At 43.5% G+C, this 18,907-nt stretch overlaps 1 protein-coding gene and 2 non-coding genes across 9 annotated transcripts; all 3 read left to right on the top strand.

Moving 5' to 3' along the window:
• Positions 1-6,608: 6,608 nt before the first annotated feature.
• Positions 6,609-6,681, top strand: Trnar-ucu. The gene has a single exon. It is a non-coding gene; the product is annotated as a tRNA-Arg (tRNA).
• A 172-nt stretch (positions 6,682-6,853) lies between these two features.
• Trnar-ccu lies at positions 6,854-6,926 on the top strand. Its single transcript has one exon. It is a non-coding gene; the product is annotated as a tRNA-Arg (tRNA).
• Positions 6,927-13,346: 6,420 nt separating this feature from the next.
• On the top strand, positions 13,347-14,838 carry LOC117901767. 7 transcript variants are annotated; one of them, XM_034812662.1, is made up of 2 exons: positions 13,347-14,424; positions 14,500-14,838. In XM_034812662.1, exons 1-2 carry the CDS (start codon positions 13,369-13,371, stop codon positions 14,716-14,718), a joined length of 1,275 nt encoding a protein of 424 aa, XP_034668553.1. In that variant the 5' UTR covers positions 13,347-13,368; the 3' UTR covers positions 14,719-14,838. The 7 variants fall into 7 exon arrangements, with proteins under 7 accessions (XP_034668553.1, XP_034668550.1, XP_034668549.1 ...); XM_034812659.1 differs by having other exon boundaries at positions 13,347-14,430; positions 14,461-14,838; XM_034812658.1 differs by having other exon boundaries at positions 13,347-14,472; positions 14,503-14,838.
• The last annotated feature ends 4,069 nt before the right edge of the window (positions 14,839-18,907 follow it).

The following is an 18,907-nucleotide window of genomic DNA, read 5'->3' as shown; positions in this document are numbered from 1 at the left end:
CATGGCAATAAGAAAATCTTAAAATGGCATCGTTTAAGATTTCTACTTTATATGATTATAATATTTTCACACCAAGGAACCGCTGAGTAGCTGCCGTTTAGCCATTCATATGATGCCCAAAAATGTTCATAAATCATTTCACTTTGGCATTTTAAATACGTAATTCACGTGCTTTCAAAGCCAGTGCCAGTGGAAAGCAGTCACTCAGGTGCCCCATCGCACCCCATTACCTGACAGTCAAATCTCAGTGAGGCAGCAATTTGGAAGTTTATTATGGTTGAAATATATATATGCCAGAAATATTTCATACACACAAAACCACAAACACCCAAAAGGAGACGACTGCTCCCAGTTGCAACTTGCATTGATTTCCACGCAGACACTTCCTTGCCTCCGGCTCGCTGCTGCTGTTCAGCTATTCTGCATTTCCTCTGCCCCTGTCCCTGCCCCCGCCTCTGCCTCTGCCCCTGCTGCTTTCCTTCTTCTCATTCTCACAGTCAAAGACACAATCAAGTCGTCTGAACTTGGTATTGCCATTCGTTGACTGACTTCCGCTCTATTTGCTGCGACAAAGTAATAGTAAAATTTCATACTTCCGCAAAATCTTTGTTATCCTCACTCACACACACATAGCCACAGCAGACTGGGGTGTCCTGGGTGACTGCCATGCCCACATTTTGCCCTCTGGCTGCAGTCGCTTGTCGCATATTTCGTGCTCGCTCAATTATACGCTAAAATGAAGCTGGTTTTCAAGTCGCGCCCTGAGGCCAGCGTCAGTCCAGTTGAGCCATACCAGTACCAGTACCAGTACCAGTCCCAGTTGCAGTCCGCGTCCCTGTTCCCAGCTCCAGGACTAAGCTCCAGTTCTGGGCTCCTCTTCGCTGGCATGCTTGCAGCCCTTACCCAAGCGATTTAACTGTTTGGTTTTGTTGGCATTTCATTTAAGCGCAGCAGCAGCATATTTTGTTGCCATTGTTTGCAATGCGTCCGCGTCCACATTCCCCAGTTCCACTTCCCCCAGTGGCACCCAATTGCCTCCGTCTCGCTATTTCCGCTGTCCTTCGCTACTTTTCCTTCTGCTGCTGCAGCCATTTGGGGCAGCTATAGCACGAATGTAAATCAGTTATTGATAGTCGAAATAATGAACGATTTCATTTGCATAGTTAAGGTTTCAGTTTCCATTTGGATTTGCTTGAGAGTTGACTAATGGTTAATTGATCTGCCAGCGGATTAGGGAGAGGATTTGGTGGAATTGGATCCGTGAAGCATTTCGCATTCCTGGAGCGACAAATGCATCTGCATTTGCTTAGCGTAAGAAATGTGTCAGGCACGACATGGCATATGTGTCCATAAAAAAACCGAGCAACTTCTTGTCAGCTCCTTTCCCGTGCAGCGAAAGTGTGCAAAATGTTGCGCCAAAAGTGTGAGCAACAAAAAACACAGCCAAAGCACCATATGATGTACAGTTCGTGCATCCTTGGGGCAAAAAACAGGAAAACCTTTGACAGGTGGTTGAGCGGCGGAGAGCTGGAGCGGAAAAGCCCTGTTCCGCCATGACATTGACTTTAATATGCCAAACAGAAGCCAAAGGCAACGCCAAAAACCTCGCTTCGGCTGTGCTAAACACGAAACAAAATGGTGTGATGGGGGGGGCTGAAAAAAAACCTGTTTCATACTAACAGCAGTGACTGTGCTGGTGTGTGTGAGTGCATGTGTGAGCTGCAGAGCAAAAAGAGAAAAACTTTAACTACTTTTTCAATTGTTTGTAAAATGCAAATGCGACAGCGCCCCCATCTCCCTTCTACGCCGACTGTTCCTGTGTCTGTGTCTGCCCTCCCCTGCCTTGCCTTGTGTCTTGTTGGTCATATGCGTTATGCATACAATATTCTTCGGTTTTTTGTCCGTCCCCAAGACATGCAGATATGATAACGCTCTTAAGCCGTTCCAATGCCAGTGCAAAGTTACGACTGGGAGCTCAAGTGCGAGTGCGAGTGTCCGTGCTTGCATTTGCTCGAGGCTTATTCAATTAGAAATTTATTAGCACAGCGACCTCCATACGGTTTCTAGTATATGCATCCACAGGAATAACCTATCTACGTTTAGTTTATATATAGCATTGCCGCACCGTTCGATATTTATTAAATTAGTTTTATATTTTAATAAAATTCTGAAAAAATATGAAATATTTTGCTGATACGAACGCTTTGCTCGTAATTTATTCATTGTTTGTCTATAAAACTGAACAATATTTGCCCAATTAATGTTGAAAAGTAATTTAAAATTACCTTTGATGTGGCACTCTGTTAATAATTTATTTTGAATTATGTTTTTTTTTCAGCAATTAAAAATAAAGTACACTTTAAACACTTTTTAATACATAGTATAAATAACTGCAAACATGAGTGCACCAGAAGGATGCTCAATGCAAATATAGCAATGAGAGAAATGCTTCCTAAATAAGAAAGATACCCAGACATGATGGCTCATCAGCCGACAGCAAACATCAATCAGGCGGCAGAGGCCGAGCCAATGAGCCGCCAATCGCTTGGCGCTCACACGAGTAGTCGGCAATTGGCACACAGATACAGCCATCCTACACTTACACACACTTACATATGTATATGCAGAAGGATACATTCAACATTCAGTAGTTCCATTTTGGATGGGCCAATTATGGCTGCTTTGATCATCAATCAGCGGCCACAGTGGCAGACGATTGGCAAGCGATTGACCCCAAAGACGCAGACATCAACGATTCAGTTGGCCTCGAACTAATAAACCAAAGACTCAAAGACTCGAGGGTCCTGGGCTGGCTGCTAGTGTACGACTGAGTCTATGTGTGTGTGTGTTTGCAAATTTTTGACAGCTGCCAAACAAACGTTGCACATTAACGGCAATTGCTTTTAAATTGATTGATTTGCCTAGCCGAAGCGATAAGCGGGCTCCTCAGAGCCCCCCCCCATCCAAGAACATGTTTGTGCTGTGTGGGTGTGCGAGTGCATGAGCAAACATGAACAGGTCGTGCAGGACGTGCAGTCCTGCCACTGACAGAGCCTCTTGATTGCATCCCGCCCACCGCAATCACCAGAACCAGCGCCACTTCACTCAAGCAGCCAGCCAGTCGCGTCCGTTCAGAATTTGGCAAACAAAATATGATTGCCTGCAATTAGGCACAGCGATTTTGGCACAGCCTTTAAATTCGTTCTCACCTCTCTCGGATACCAGTCCCCGTGTGGCACTGGCTGGCGCATAAAATAAGAAATTTGCCAAAAATGTTCAATAATGACCTTTCAACACGCCAAAAACTAATTACACACACGGCCTACGGTTGCATTTTCATCTGCAGCTGCCTTCCAGTGCAGAGGGGCGGCTGTTCGGTGGTGGGTAGTGACTCTGGCAATGTCAAAGGCCCTGCAGAAGAGAGTACCAGAATAGGAACAGGGGATACTGTGCCCACGGGCTACTTTCGCACAAATTAGGCCATTTCGTTGGCCACAAAACTACATAAATAAACAGTCAAAGGACTTCCTCATTTTCAGGCATTCGCTTCCAATATTATACGATTTAATATCTGTACTATTTAGATTCTTAAGTAACCTTTCGGCAAATACAGCTCCTAGATCCAACACGAACTGAGGCTCGTGTGGCGCTCACGCTTAAATCGACGGCCACTTCCCACTTTGTGTGTGTAGCGCACTTTTAATCAACAAACTGTTGAGGCAGCATTGGGCTCCTGCGTACGGTATCAGTAGACGCACACGCCTCCAGTGGCAACACAATGCAGTAGGGCACCCAGAATTGGCAATTTTGCCAGATCGGCAGTTTTGTGAGCAATCAATTTCGATGCAAATGCACTTGTACTTGACGACTCCATGAATGAGGCAAGTGAGTCTGTGACCGACTGCTCCACGTAACAGATAATGGGTGTTGAATGGTGAATCAAGGTAGGAGACAAAAGAAGGCAACAGACACACCATCATCACTCAAACTGAGTTCAATTTAACAACTTGATTTAGACTCCTTTTCAGAGGTTAAACGATCAACTGACAGCCTGGAAAGTCAACCAAAATGAATTCGCTGAATCTATCCCGCAATAAATTATGATTTGTGGAACTTTGTAGGGCCGCCATCAATTAAATTATTTTATAAGCCTATTATTGAATAACAAAAAAACGGCGCAAACAAAAAGCGAGAAATTAATTTCACTCTTATTTATTTTCAATTGTTTGTTGCTTTGCCAACAAAATATGGCCGAGACCAGGGTCCGTCTGTGTGTGAATTGCATTAAACTTATGCGCATTAATTTCATGCCTCGTCCCAGTCCGTACCGTCCCATCGGAATGGACTTCACTGGCATATAAAATGCGTTTTAACTTAATTTTTATTGTTGTCGTGATTTTTCCACTCTCTCGTCATCATCGCCACCATGGGCCGTGCTGGGGCATGTGTGGATTGCATTTTTATTTTAATTAAAAAGTCTCCGTCACAAAGCGAATCGGTCGAGTCCATCCACCAGCAATTCAAGTGGCCATCCTCCGATGCCAAATGTATTTATGGCTTCATTTTGTTTGCTTGTTTGAGACTGCAGTCGGGCTGCACAGGCCACGCGGCCAAAGTTTCCCCGCCAACCCACATATTTGTGGATTAAAGAGGCTTTAGCTATAAATTCGATAAAAATATATATTTATATACATTTTTTTGCTGCCTGGCCGATTATCGCTCAAGCCATCGTAGTATCACTTGATTGAATTGAATTGATTAAATTCTTAATTAAATGCAGCCGGGTCTCCAGTGGATGGACTCGTCACCAGCGGTCGCACTTTCCCTTTCCTGACAACCATTAAGCACAGCTGAGTAACAACGTCTACATACCCTATGAATGTGGAGGATATATTATGACAGAGGAACATCTGCTTTTAGACTATGATATTAAAAAAATGCATGCATGGAATATTTTGGGAACATTTTACCTGGTTTACTTGAGTTTTGCCCATTAAAGCCTGTGAGCTTATCTTTAATATGCTGGGCCAAAAAAAAAAAATGTGGCACATTTTTTAAATAAGTCTAACTTAACTTTGACGCCACTGCTATTCTAGTGCAATCAATTTCCACTTATTTCCACTCCGATGTTAACTTTTCTACAACACTCAATGTTCATGTGCTCCACTCACCATTGATATTCTCTTAAAATAAAGGACTCGGGTTCTCTTAGCTCCACTGAAGAGCACGGTTTGAAGCTCAAACTCAAGACATTTATTCTCTTGAGCTAAAATAATGTACTCCGAGTGAAACTCATGGAGGAACTCTGCTACTCGGCACGCCATTTTTCATTGCATACATTTCAGCGCACAGCTTGCGAATATTGCAACACCCACATGTGGCATGTATTGAGAAATTATTGCACCACACACACACAGAATGGAGAAGGAGTAAAAATCACACCCACGTGCACGCATGAATGCAGGTGAATAAAAAATTGTAGCAATTTGCAATGATTTATGATTTTGATACATTTTCTTCAGGTGACTTTATTATTTTTCCTAATAATGATCTATGGCCCTGTGCTCCGGCAGCAAAAGGAATATTTAAATATCTGTGCTAACAAAAAGATGGCAATGTAGAGATTCAGGCAAATGTATGCCATTGGGGAAAAATTGAGAAAACAAACCACAAAACAAAGCCAAAATGTTGCACAATTGCATATTTATCATCCCAGTGACAGAATTAAATGGCGGACAGAGTCAATTCAAATAGAAAATGTATTAATTTATTTTCAAAGAATTTAAACTGTTAAATATTCCCTGACCGCTTTCATTCATTTACCTTGACCCTAAATCTTCTCAAACATAGTTCAAACTGTAAACACCAGCAGGAACATGTAATTTATAGAAACGTTTCAGAGTGCAATAGAAATTTAGCATCCAAATCTACATATGTACGTAAATACATACATACATACATACATATGTATGTAAGTACGTGTGTAAATAAACACATAAAATAAATAATATTTGGGGCAAGGACGTTGTCGACGTTCCCGTCATCATATCATGAATTTCACACATTGCATAAACAACAAATTGTTAAAAATAATAAATGCATTTTCATGTAATTGTCCGCAGGGTAGCCGCCACTGCCTAACATTCTGCCAAAAACATCAAAACTTTATTGAAGCAAAAAACTTTGGCATGTCACCAAAAAAATGTTCGAGGGCAAATAACAACAGCAACAACAACGCTAAAGCGCATAAATAATGGAAAACTAGGAGCAACAACCCAGAAGCAACAGCCAACACAGTAGGCACAAGAAAAACACAACCGAATTCGTTGACCTCAACTTTAAACACTCTTGCAAAATGCATGGCTCTAGTGGCGGAGCACCATATGAGTCGTAGAGAGGATAAGCTATCCGATTTTGATCAAAGATTGTATATGCACCAGGACATACATATTCTTAATCTTTAATCAATTGAAGATCAATCAATAAATCAACGATCGATTTATGTTTTTATGTACATATGAATGTGTGTATGTAGGTACATGTATACACACAGAATGACAGGATGAGTGAAAAGGGTATGGGCACTATTTTTTATCTATCAAAAGCAAGCCCCAGTGGCCTAATGGAGAAGGCGCCGGCCTTCTAAGCCGGAGATTGTGGGTTCAAGTCCCATCTGGGGCTTAGGAGAAGCAAAATGTTTTTTTTCCATTGTTTTAACTATTTTGATCAAAGATTTTTATGGACAAGGACATATTCTCGAACGATCGCTAATGGTGGTTCCTGTCTTTACGTGCACAGGATGGCAGGGTGTGTGAAAAGGTTATGTAGGCCATTTTTTTCACTTTCAAAAGGAGCCCCAGTGGCCTAATGGAGAAGGCGCCGGCCTCCTAAGCCGGAGATTGTGGGTTCAAGTCCCATCTGGGGTTAGGGTGAAAGAAATTTTTTTTTATACCCGGTACTCGAAGAGTAAATAGGGTATATTGTATTTGTGCACAAAGTGAATGTATGTAACGCACAGAAGGAAACGTCTCCGACCCCATAAAGTATATATATTCTTGATCAGCATCAATAGCCGAGTCGATTGAGCCATGTCCGTCTGTCCGTCCGTCTTGTTGAGCGCCTGGATCTCAGAGACCATAAAAGCTAGAGCCACCAAATTTTGCATCCAGACTTCTGTATGCTCACACTGTTACAAGTGTATTTCAAAAATGAGCCACGCCCTCTTCCGCCCCCGCAAAAGGGCGAAAACCTCCCAAATCTACAATTTTAAAGATAAAAGAAAACTAAAAACGCCATTCCGTAGGGAATGACCATATCTATCTGATCACCAAATTGGGATCCGATTGGATCATTATTATGGCCACAATGAAGAAATTAAGTTGCAGTGGCTAAACCCACCCTGTCCAGCAGCTTTTGTTGCTTTTACACATTCTCTCATTCACACTCTGCTTCGCGCAGTGGCAGAGGCCTCTTCCCCTGACACGTCTCTGCCTCATCCTCTGCCACGACTCTGCCGCTGCCTCCGCCCTGACTCTGCAGTGTGTGTCTCTAGGGGAGGGTGGCGAGCTAAAGGAGCGTGTTGGCGTGAGTAGTGTTGTTGATGTAGATGACAGATGAAGAGAAAATGTAAAATTTGACAAATAACCGCTAAGGTGCAGATGTAGTACTGAGTACCGGGTATAAGAGTTGTGACGCGGCTTAAGACGCGTCTCACAACGTTCCTCCTCGTTTAGTTGTGGGCTATTGGGCTTTCTCTAGCTGGTACTAAAGGAAAAAAAATTAATATTGATTTTCTCTTGTTACTTTTCAATAATTTATTTTAAATGAATAAAAGTAAATAATCGAAGTCTGGGATTTCGACCGATCAGAACGATGGATGCAGCTAGCGTATAAGATCTACCAAACTCCTAATACTCTGCAAAGGGTAAAACCACACTAAAACAACCCAACTTGCCTAGTAAGAGCGACAAATTACGCCAAAAATAAAGCTGCAAAACAAAGCGACACAAAAAATGCCGCAAAAAACACACGCAGAAACACAACAAAAACCGAGCACCGAGAAAATTTGATAACAATGCGCCATCGCAGGGGCAGGGCCAGTGGGACTCTGCTTTGGGTTCTTCCAGCACATAGAAAACGTTTCGAAATCAAATTCTGCTGTTTTAAATCAAATTAACTGCAAAAAACGCGTGGGCAAAAAAGAATGGCAGGAAGAGAAGTAAAAGTCAAAAGTCAACAGCAAAAACAATAAACACTTTTAGCGAATGGCAGAGCTTGACTTTATGATACCCGAACGCAACACCATTTTTCTGGATAGTATACGGATAACAGTTTGTTTCGAATAAGTTGAAACACTGATCTTAAATGGTTACAAAATTGGAGCTAAAATTCGCCGAACTCTCAACAGTGTGTCTATAAAAATCGTATACCTTTCACCCTATTCTGTGTGTGTTTGTTTCCTTTTTTTCAGGAATTTTGTGCCAGCGCTTTGAGCCAAAGTCTGCCATGGGAATAATTCAAAAACGCACAGCCAGGGAATGATAAAACATGGGGACGGAAAAGGGAATTCCAGCATATAACCCAATGATTCAGCGATGGCGTGGTGCCAGGACCGGGAACGGGACCAGGACCAGGACCTTAACCCAAACCGGAACCCCAGCCAGTCACCAGGACATTTGGCATGTCAACATAATTGCCTCGAATTAACTTTTTGTTTTTGCCTTCCCAAAAGCCCGACAACATTTCTGGAACTGCTGCCCACTCAACTGGATGTGTGGGTCTCGTTCCATTGATGTTTTTGTTTTTGTTTGTACTGGAGCTGCAGCTGGACGAGAGTTTTACATGCGCAAAATAATTTGGCTCTGACAAAAGTTTGATCACATTTTTTTGGCCAGAGCTGGTTCGAGTTGACCCTGCCCTGTCCTGCTTTGTGTTGCCCTTTGTGCGTTGATTTATGCTGCAAAATTAAATGCCAGCACCGCAGTTGTTGGCGTTTGCTAATTTAATTAGCGGCTCTCGTGTGTCTCCCTTTTGCAAATAGTTGGCCAACGGTTTGGCCAGTCTGCAGTCCAGATGCCAGGACAATGTTTTTCCAGTCAAATAAGCTCTTCATTGGCGGCCGGAGCGACGCATGCCAAAATATTTGTGGTGTGCGCATGGGTGAAGTACTCAAAAGAGGAGATTGACAGATTGTTACAGAAAATATGTCTCCTATATTGTGTATCCACGTTTTGCTAATGAATTTCCATTTCTTGTTATCCATTCACTGTCTTACGTTTGACATTATCGATTGGCTTTCCTTCCAACTTTCCATTTTGTGCTCTTTAATGAATGAATTTCGATACGCAGCCATTCGCAGAAATGCATTTATTGGTCGCCTTTTTTTATCAAGCCCCGTGCATACACAATGGCAGTGTTCACATACAGAGTCCTATCAAGCGTCCAACAGACACGACACAGACCCAACGGCAGAGACAGCGACAGCGACAGGGACAACGAGGAGACAGCAATGAGAAGGACACGGAACAGGACGAAGGCTCAGCTGCCCGAAACTGTGGGCTGATTAAAACTGATTTATTGCTTTAAATGCAATTTACATAAAAATCAGACGGTAAGTTCAGCTGCAAAAGTGGGGAAAATGGGCAAAAGCGGAACGCTTCCGCATACGCATGTTGTAAATATTTCGCAAGTGTGTGAAAATGTTGTTAACCCAGACAAAAAGTGACTGGAATTTTGCCTAGAGACATGCTTTTTGTACCCACTAATATATGTATTCTACAAGGAATCGAACGAGTAAATGAGATTTTTTTTAATTTTATAGACTCAAATAAGGAGCCAATTTGATCCTCAAACGTACACATCGAAATTCCCGCTCTCACTTATTTTTTTAATTGCATAAATTACTTCGATTCCTAATATTCAACACTGCCGGATTTTGTAGCTGCACCATTTTCGGGAAGCTGCCGCAGAGTGAAGGAGAGAGAAAAAAAAACTGATGGCTTCTGCGGCTGGCCGCATATGTGGGCCAACTTAGTGGCAATAAGTTAAATTAGCATAAACTTAATTAGCATAAGAGTGTTGGGCCAACAGGGAGCTAGATAGAGACCAGGTGGGCGGGTTGCTTGGGCTGGGTTGGGTGTGTTTTGTGTTGCAGTGTGGTTGCGGCAGATACCCCCAGCCACCCCCTTTGCATATTTCACAGCAAATCCGCAGCGCATTAAAAGAAAATACGTGGCGGGGAAAAAAGCGAGGAAAATAAAATGCACAGCTAAACAATGGCAGCGCGAGCTCCAAGAGAGAGTCTGGGGATTGTGCCAATGAAGTAACGACCCGACCGCACACACTCTGCTGAGAATGGAGAGAATGTGGCCAGCATGTGAATGGGATGTGGATGTGAATGTGAATGTGAATAGCTAAGGGGTACGCTAAGTGACTGCTGTTACACATTTAGCCGAGGCTGATGGGATTGCCGGGGTGATATGGAGACACAGAAACAGATACAGCTAAAGCTACAGATACAGATACGGATACAGGTAGAGCCGCAGTCGGAGTCGGCGTCGGAGTTTGCCCTGCTGGCACTTTCATATGAACAAATGTACACGGCTTGCTGGCATAGCTGCCGCTTGATCCCCAGAGCGGGCAAACGCGACAAGAAAAAAGCTGCCACACTAAATCTGTGGTATGTGCGCCCAGGGATGCCCGCTGCAGTTCCTTGGCTCCACCCCCCCCCCGGGCTCTGGCTCTCTGGAAAACGCTGCGTATGAGCAATGCTGGCCCTGGCCTGGCCTGGCCTGGCATATGCAAAATAATGCGCACACTATTTTTATGCTCGTTGGATTCACTTAGTCGAAAAGAGTCTCCAAAAATTATACGGACGAATATTTCGTTCTGATTTTCAGACAAATTAGTATTTATGGCAGCCAGAAAGTAGCTGTGGAAAGGTGTGCACTGCACACCTTTGGCTGCCACGGCTTGAGCCGCAGTAAATCATCAGCCACATCTGATTCGCAGGCATATTCGCAGCCCAGCAATATAAAATATACATACACAGCAATTCCAATAAATTGCACATGAAATACTCGTACGAAGGGCCATCATTAATGCAACCATTATTTAACAATTTTTGTTTTACTTTTTATCTGCGGCAGGGAGGCATGAGGCAGGCCTCTGAAGAGGCCAAAGTTAATTTCAGAGAACACTTTACGTGGTGCAATTTGGAAAGTCAGTTGCATACAGAGCCCGCACCGTACCGGACCAGCAACACATTTGGTAAGCAATAAATTGACCAAGCAGCCAACGCCATCATCTACTTTAAAAGCATTTGTTGCCCCCACCCAATCCGGGCACACCATCTCCACCCACCATTCGTGCCACTAGCAGAGATCCACCCGGGATGGCCCAGTCTCCTTCCCTCTCCAGCAACACTCGAAGCGGCGACGACGCTAAAAAGATACCGGAAATGTTACAGGAAACAAAATGACTTAATGGCCGCGATTGCCACGGCATGGAATCGTTACAGACATCGTCCTCCGGGTCCTTTGCTCCTTGCTCCTTGCTCCTTGGTCCATGGCCTGCTAGCCATTCATTGCACTGGCCGAGGTCAGCATAAAAGCATAATGGAAAGGTTATCGCCACCATGGCATGCCACTGCAATGCTCTTTCACAGATCCAAATATTAAATACATCTTTTATATATTAATCGAGCAGAGAGAGAGTTTTCAAAGGAGAAAAGGAGCCAGAAAGGAGTCGATGGCAGGTTGCAGCATAGCTAAGCGATTGAGGAATTCACCATGCCTCAGGGGCCAGGCAGGATCTATAGTTCAATGAAGCCCAGACCGGCAGACTGGCAGAGGCAGACGCCTTTGAATGGAACCAATGATGAGCCACCAAATGAGCAAGGAAGGTGCTGGCTCTGGCATGCACAGCCACGTAACTGCCACTGGCCGCATAATTATCATAAGCTACACTTGGGGGCCCTCCGGTGGGGAGGGGGAGCTGCTGCATAATATTGAAACGATTTTGAGGTTTGAATTTCTTTTGTGCCCAAACATATTTCTAATTAAATTAATTAAGCGAAGCGAGAATGTGGCAAGTATGCCAGCCAATTAGTGGAAAATGCAAAATTAAATGTCTGCTGCGGCTGTCTGCACAAAGTGTGCAAAGACGGAGTAAGTAGGGTGTAAACAGAGAAAGAGGGAGCAAGTGCTGTGGGTGGCCATCTGGCCACCGTCGACTTATGGTCGGTGCTGTTGGTGCACGTCCAGTCGCAGAGCGAGGCCTCCTTTGTTGGCCTCCTCCCACGCTCTGGCAATAATTGCGTTTAGACATGTAAGCTTTTGTTTTACCATTCTATGCATCGTGTGTGTGTCTGTCTGTGTGTGTGGCTGTGTTTGCCAGCGTATCTGTGTGACAAAGTTAATGACAGCATAATTAAACAAAACTAACAGCAGACTAATAAAATGTAGAAATATACTGCAGGTCGCTCAAGGCCTTGCCACCTCTCTGTCTCACTCGCTATCTATCTCTCTATCTCACTCACTTTCGCTCCCTATCTCCCTCTCTCTCGTTTCCCCTTAAACGTTCTTCGTGTGTGGCTGTGTCGACGTTTGTCAAGCGACAATTAAAGTCATAATAATAGCAGACAATCATTCTACCTGCCCCACTCCACACCAACCTCCCAAAAGGCCACCTGCCTCTACCTCTCCGCTGCTCTCTCCACCCCTTTTCGCATAGTTATGCATAAAGTTCAGCACAAAAGGGTATAACCCGAGCGTAAACATGACGTTGACGGTCGCACTCCGCGTCGTTCCTTTTGTTTTGCAGGCATATAAATTTCAAAATTAAAGCAAAGTTTAACCTTTGCCTTTGTCAATGAAGGATATCTACACGCGAGTATGTGGGTGTGTGTGTTTATGCGTGTGCAAAGGAATGTGTGCTGAGCCCGCATCAAAGCAATCGGTCGGTCAGCACGGCATTCGCGTAAGCGACCAAATTACATGTTTAATGTCCAATCAATTAAGAAATTAAAGCAATTAGTTGCTGCGATTATTTTGCAAATAGATCTTAAATTTAATGCCAAAATATAGATGGGAATCGTCATCCGAACACTCTCTCACGCTCAAAGAGTGTTTTATAGCTAATATTTTGTGGGATATTTTCTGCTGTTTGCAGCGTGCACTTTCCAACGTTGCACTCCACTGCGTCAGCGGAGGCAAACAGCTGCTCAAATATTATCTAGTTCAATAGATTTAAACATTAATACAATATTGAAATAGTCGGGTGTCCCACCATTGACCGAGCTACCAGAAAGAGCTATAAAATGTCGCCGCCAACTGCCGGAGAGAAAGAGTTCCATTCGAGATCGAGAAGATGCATTTGATCAAGCCAACGCTACTGCTGCTCGCCCTGACCATTAGCTCCGGCTGTGTTCTGGCCGATTCGCAGCCATCAATTTTGGAATCGTTGTTGGGCGGATTGGGCGGTGCTGTGGGTGCGGTGCGGCCCCTTCTTGACGGTATCCTTGGTTCCGGGCAGAGCGCCTTGCCCCTGGATGGGGACTCGCAGGGTAACCTGCAGACTACCAAAGGTCAGTTGTCCCAAGATTTACTTGCACTTGGAGCACAGATCACCCAAGCTCTGCACAATGCTGCCACTGAGCTGCTCGCAAATTTCTCTTCGATCGTGCAGTCCGCGCTGCAGAATCTGCGTAGTGCCATAGGCAGCGTGAACAATCGCATCAAGCGCAATGCCCTGCAAGGGGCCCTGAACTTTTTGGAAGCCATCAATGCCACAACCGTGGAACTGGAGCAATCACTGGACGAAATAAGCGAGCAAGCGGATGAGCACAGTCAGAAATTTGCTGCGGAAATCAAGGAGCAGTGGAACGACTGGGCAGCCGCGCAGCTGGAGCGCGTAGATGCGGAGACCTTGGGTGGCGGCAGCACAGAGGCCGAGGAAATCATCGACGAACTGCAGAATCGCTACACGGCCTATCTGCACAGCTGCCTGGAGGAGTTTCAGGTGCGCCAGGCCCAGTACGAGCAGAAGGCTCACGGTGCCATCTCCGCGGTCCAGAGCGCCACCAATGGTCTGATTGGAAAAATCAATACCTGCCTGAACCGCTTTTTCGGAAGCATAACATGCCACAGGGACATCAATCAGGCCCTCGCCCCTCTCCAGAATGCACCCAACACACTCGCCAGCCTAAAGCTGGAAAGCCTGCAGATACTGGGCGTGGGTCTCAAAGCCAGCAGCTGTGTGGCCCAGACTTTGGCCGATTATGCCCTCGAAAAGCCCGATATAGAGCGCCAGCTGGAGGAGATCATTAAGAGCCATCAGCGGGAGGAATCTTCCTCTGAAGAATCTTCGTCTGAAGAGAACTCCGATGAAGAGAACTCTGATGAGGAATCTTCCTCTGAAGAATCTTCATCTGAAGAGAACTCCGAAGAGGAATCTTCTTCCGAAGAATCTTCCTCTGAAGAGAACTCCGATGAGGAATTATCGTCTGAAGAATCTTCCTCTGAAGAGAACTCCGATGAGGAATCTTCCTCTGAAGAGGGATCTGCCGCCGATGAGGAATCTGCCTCTGAAGAGGGATCTGCCGCCGATGAGGAATCTGCCTCTGAAGAGGGATCTGCCGCCGATGAGGAATCTGCCTCTGAAGAGGGATCTGCCGCCGATGAGGAATCTGCCTCTGAAGAGGGATCTGCCGCCGAATAGAGCCGAGGATGACTCTACCACAAAAGAGGATGCACTCACAATATAAAAGCATGTAAATATTAATTGGTGTAGGGTATTCTTGTAAGCAGAAATAAAAAACACTTTCAATGCAACACAGTGCACGATTTTTCGGAACTTCTTTCGCTAACAAAGGCTAAAAGGCTTAACCTTTTTGCAAGCTATGATTCCACATTTAAAGCAGAAACTAGACAAGTCTCGCCTGCAGCTGAACGTAAGACTAACGATGGTATTGCAGTGTCAGCCAGCGATTAACTTTATCAATGGATGCACACATTTTTTTGTGGTTATTGCAATTGCAATTATGATGTCATTTGGTCGCTTTGGCCCTCTTGCCACTGGACACGAAATGTGCACTTTTTGCGCTGACCCAAGCGCAACGTGCAACGCCTGTTTAAGTGCAAATTTCAGTGATGCCATTGAACCAGGAGTCCGGCAGTGGGCAGGCGATGCTGGTCGATGGGATTCCGGAGTGAGCACGGCCATTGCGCCAAACGCGACTATTAAGTAATTTTGTTTCCTGTTACATTTCCGGTATCTTTTCAGCATCGTCGTCGCTTGAACCTGGAGGCTGGATGCTGTTTGGGGCTTAGAGGCTGCAGCTTTTGAATAGACAATTTATTGCACAGCAATTCTGTGGCTGCACTCATAATAAACTTCATACTCAACTTCTTCAGTCAATTATTTGTTTCTTAACATTTAAAGTGCAAACTGTGTGCCCACATGTGTTCATTGATATCCAGCTGCGGATCTTGATCTGCTTCTGATTATAGAATATGTTTACTGATTGACCAGACCAGACCAGACCAGACGACAATTGCTTCAATATTGAATCAAGACAAATAGTTCGCACACTTAATACTTTAAGCTATACAAGAAGCAAATCGAAGTGGTTGTTATTTACGTATAGAAATGGAGAACCCACTCAATTAAATAAACATTAAAGCACTCAAAACAATTTCCCTTTTTATGGTTTTAATTTCAGAATGAATTTTAGGTACCCCTTGAACCCCTTTTTTGATTTTCAGATACATATACTTAAAATATTTCTCCTTTCTATATCTGTGATATTTATAGCAATTTAACAGTAGCTTGCGAAGAAGACGCGTATATTATCAGCTAGCTCGCTATAACTTTTCCATAAACTATTAGCTACAAATTAATTGTTATACCAGAAATGCTTGCTATATTATTGCCATAAAATCTTGTGAATTAGTTCCAGAAATAGCCACAAAAGCGCCACTACTACTCAACAATCTGATTTACTTTAGAACAGTTTTGCCGAAGCATTTATTGCGTAAACGTAATTTCCCCTTTTGGGGACACTCTTAAATTGCATTTCGTTTTATTTCCGTCTATTGACTTTATGGCAATCATATACAAAATGCACATTGTTATTTGGTTTTGTTTGCGGAGTAACACAGTTGCTCAAATATCATCTGAGTCAATAGATTTACAAATTTGATTCAATATTGAAATGGTAGACAGCAATTAATTCCATTGACCGATCTCCCAGAAATGGTATAAAATGTGCGCCGCCAACTGCCAAAGACAGACAGTTCATTTCGAGATCGAGAAGATGCATTTCACCAAGCAAACCCTACTGCTGCTCGTCCTGACCATCAGCCTCGGCTGTGTTTTGGCCAACCCTAAGCCGCAACTTCTTTCATCGTTGTTGGGCGGTGTGGGTGGTGTAGTTCAGCCACTTGTCGACGGTGCCATTGGTGCCGTGCAGGGCACATTGCCCGTTGTCGACGATGTCCTTGGAACAGCGGAGGATGCATTGCCCGTAGTTGGGGGCTTGCTGGGCAGCCTGGGAAAATAACCTGGACACCAAAAGTAAACTGGTTTATGGTATCGGTAGGATAACATGCAGTATACAAAACAAAAAATTTAAATAAAAAATCTATTTCAATGTAACAAAGCAAACGATTTTCCCGATCTTTTTGTATGCTCAAATGAATTATCTCGATGGCTTTACGCTAATAACCATGATATGGCAGTGTCAGCCAACGTTCAAATTCATCAACCATTGCCATCCTTTATTGTGGTCTGCACAACTGCAGTTATAATGTAATCTGGTCGCTTGGGCCCTCTTGCCACTGGACACGAAATGTGCACTTTTTCAGCTGACCCAAGCGCAACGTAAAACGCCGGCTTAAGTGCAAATTTTAGAGACGCCCTTGAGCCAGGCGTCCGGCAGTGGGTAGTCATCTTGTTTCCTGTTGCATTTCCGGTGTCTTTTTAACTTGAACTGAAAAGGTTGAAAGCAATTTCTTGCTCAGTAAATGTAAATGTAGGGCTGCATAATAATAACCTTAACTTTCAAACTCTTAAGTACATTTTTTGCTTATTATTATTAGCAATTGCAAACTACGTGCCCTCATTTGTAGATACTTTTACTCAAAGCATTTCTCTTTTTAATATTCTTGCTTTAAATTCTTGCTATATCATGGCCATAAAATCTTGTGAACTAGTTCCAGCAATATTAACAGAGATGCAACTAATGTTATACAAACTGTTATACTCAAAATAATCTGCTTGAGCTTAGAACAGTTCAGCTAAAGCATTTATTGCGTAGACGTAACTTCCCCTTCTGGGACACTATTAGATTGCATTTTGTTTTATTTGCGTCTATTGACTTTATGGCAATCAAATACAAAATGCCCATTGTTTTGTTTGGTTTTGTTTGCGGAGTAACACAGTCGCTCAAATATCATCTGAGTCAATATATTTACAAATTTGATTCAATATTGAAATGGTACACAGCAATTAATTCCATTGACCGATCTCCCAGAAATGGTATAAAATGTGCGCCGCCAACTGCCAAAGACAGACAGTTCATTTCGAGATCGAGAAGATGCATTTCACCAAGCAAACCCTACTGCTGCTCGTCCTGACCATCAGCCTCGGCTGTGTTTTGGCCAACCCTAAGCCGCAACTTCTTTCATCGTTGTTGGGCGGTGTGGGTGGTGTAGTTCAGCCACTTGTCGACGGTGCCATTGGTGCCGTGCAGGGCACATTGCCCGTTGTCGACGATGTCCTTGGAACAGCGGAGGATGCATTGCCCTTAGTTGGGGGCTTGCTAGGTAGCCTCGGAAAATAGCCTGGCTATCCAGGACACCAAAAGCCAAAAATGAAATCATTTAGGGTATTGGTAAAACTAAAAAAAAACTAAAAATTTCAATGTAATAAAGCAAACGATTTTTCTGAACTTTTTTGGGTTCTCAAATAAATGTTCTTGATGGTTTTACATTACAAGGAGTCACAAACTACAGGCTTTGCTCACCGATTGACCAGACCAGGCGACGAAAATTGCTTGAATATTTAATCAAGTCGAACAGTTCGCATACTTCGGAATTTTAGATACACAAGAAGCCAATCGAATTGGTTGTTCTGGAGGAGTAAAAGTGGAGTGCAGATTGATAATTTCACTAAAAGTATTTTTCGTTTTCATAGTTTTAATTTGAGAATTAATTGCAGGGTCTCCTTAAGATCGATTCTCAGAAGTATTCTAAACATTTCTACGTTTTATGTTTGAAAGTCCTAAACGAATGTCATGACGTTTCCATATACGCTGTAAAGAGTGGCATACAAACTTTCAGCGAGTGAGTGCGAAGTGAGATATCTTTCATTTATTTGTGTTTATTGACTTTATGGTAATCGAATACATAATGTCCATTAGTAATTGGTTTGTTTGTTTGTTTAGTTAGCAACTAGATACACTGCATTGTTTATAATTACTTGTGGAATTCGTTCATTTAGTATCTTATACTGATAGATGTCACTGCGAGCCTAAGTCATGTGTTTGTTAACCACAAACTTCGAAGCATTGAAAATTCGTTTCTGTTGTGTGTGAGTTTTTCTTTTGTTGCCTTACCTAATTGGATTACGGACAGCACTTGCTAGACTAGGGATTAGCAAAGGGTGGCTTACACTAAACTATCATCAACCCATTGACTCAGAGTCAGTGCGCTTAGCTTAGCTCGGAGGAAGTATGGTATCCCCCCCTCAATATTGGCTTGCTACTAAAATGCCTTTCTACTCGTACAGCTAACAGTTCGTAGGGAGTATATATTCTGTGCATACTCGTATCTATATCTAGGTATATATACTTTTGTGCACTAGATAATGGTTAAGATTTATCTTTAGGAATTTTCAGAATTTAGCA

The sequence above is a fragment of the Drosophila subobscura genome, chromosome U (genome assembly GCF_008121235.1).
Source record: "Drosophila subobscura isolate 14011-0131.10 chromosome U, UCBerk_Dsub_1.0, whole genome shotgun sequence".
Classification (NCBI taxonomy): domain Eukaryota; kingdom Metazoa; phylum Arthropoda; class Insecta; order Diptera; family Drosophilidae; genus Drosophila; species Drosophila subobscura.
The sequence above is the reverse complement of the archived record's forward strand: the minus strand, read 5'-3'. Positions and strand labels throughout refer to the sequence as shown.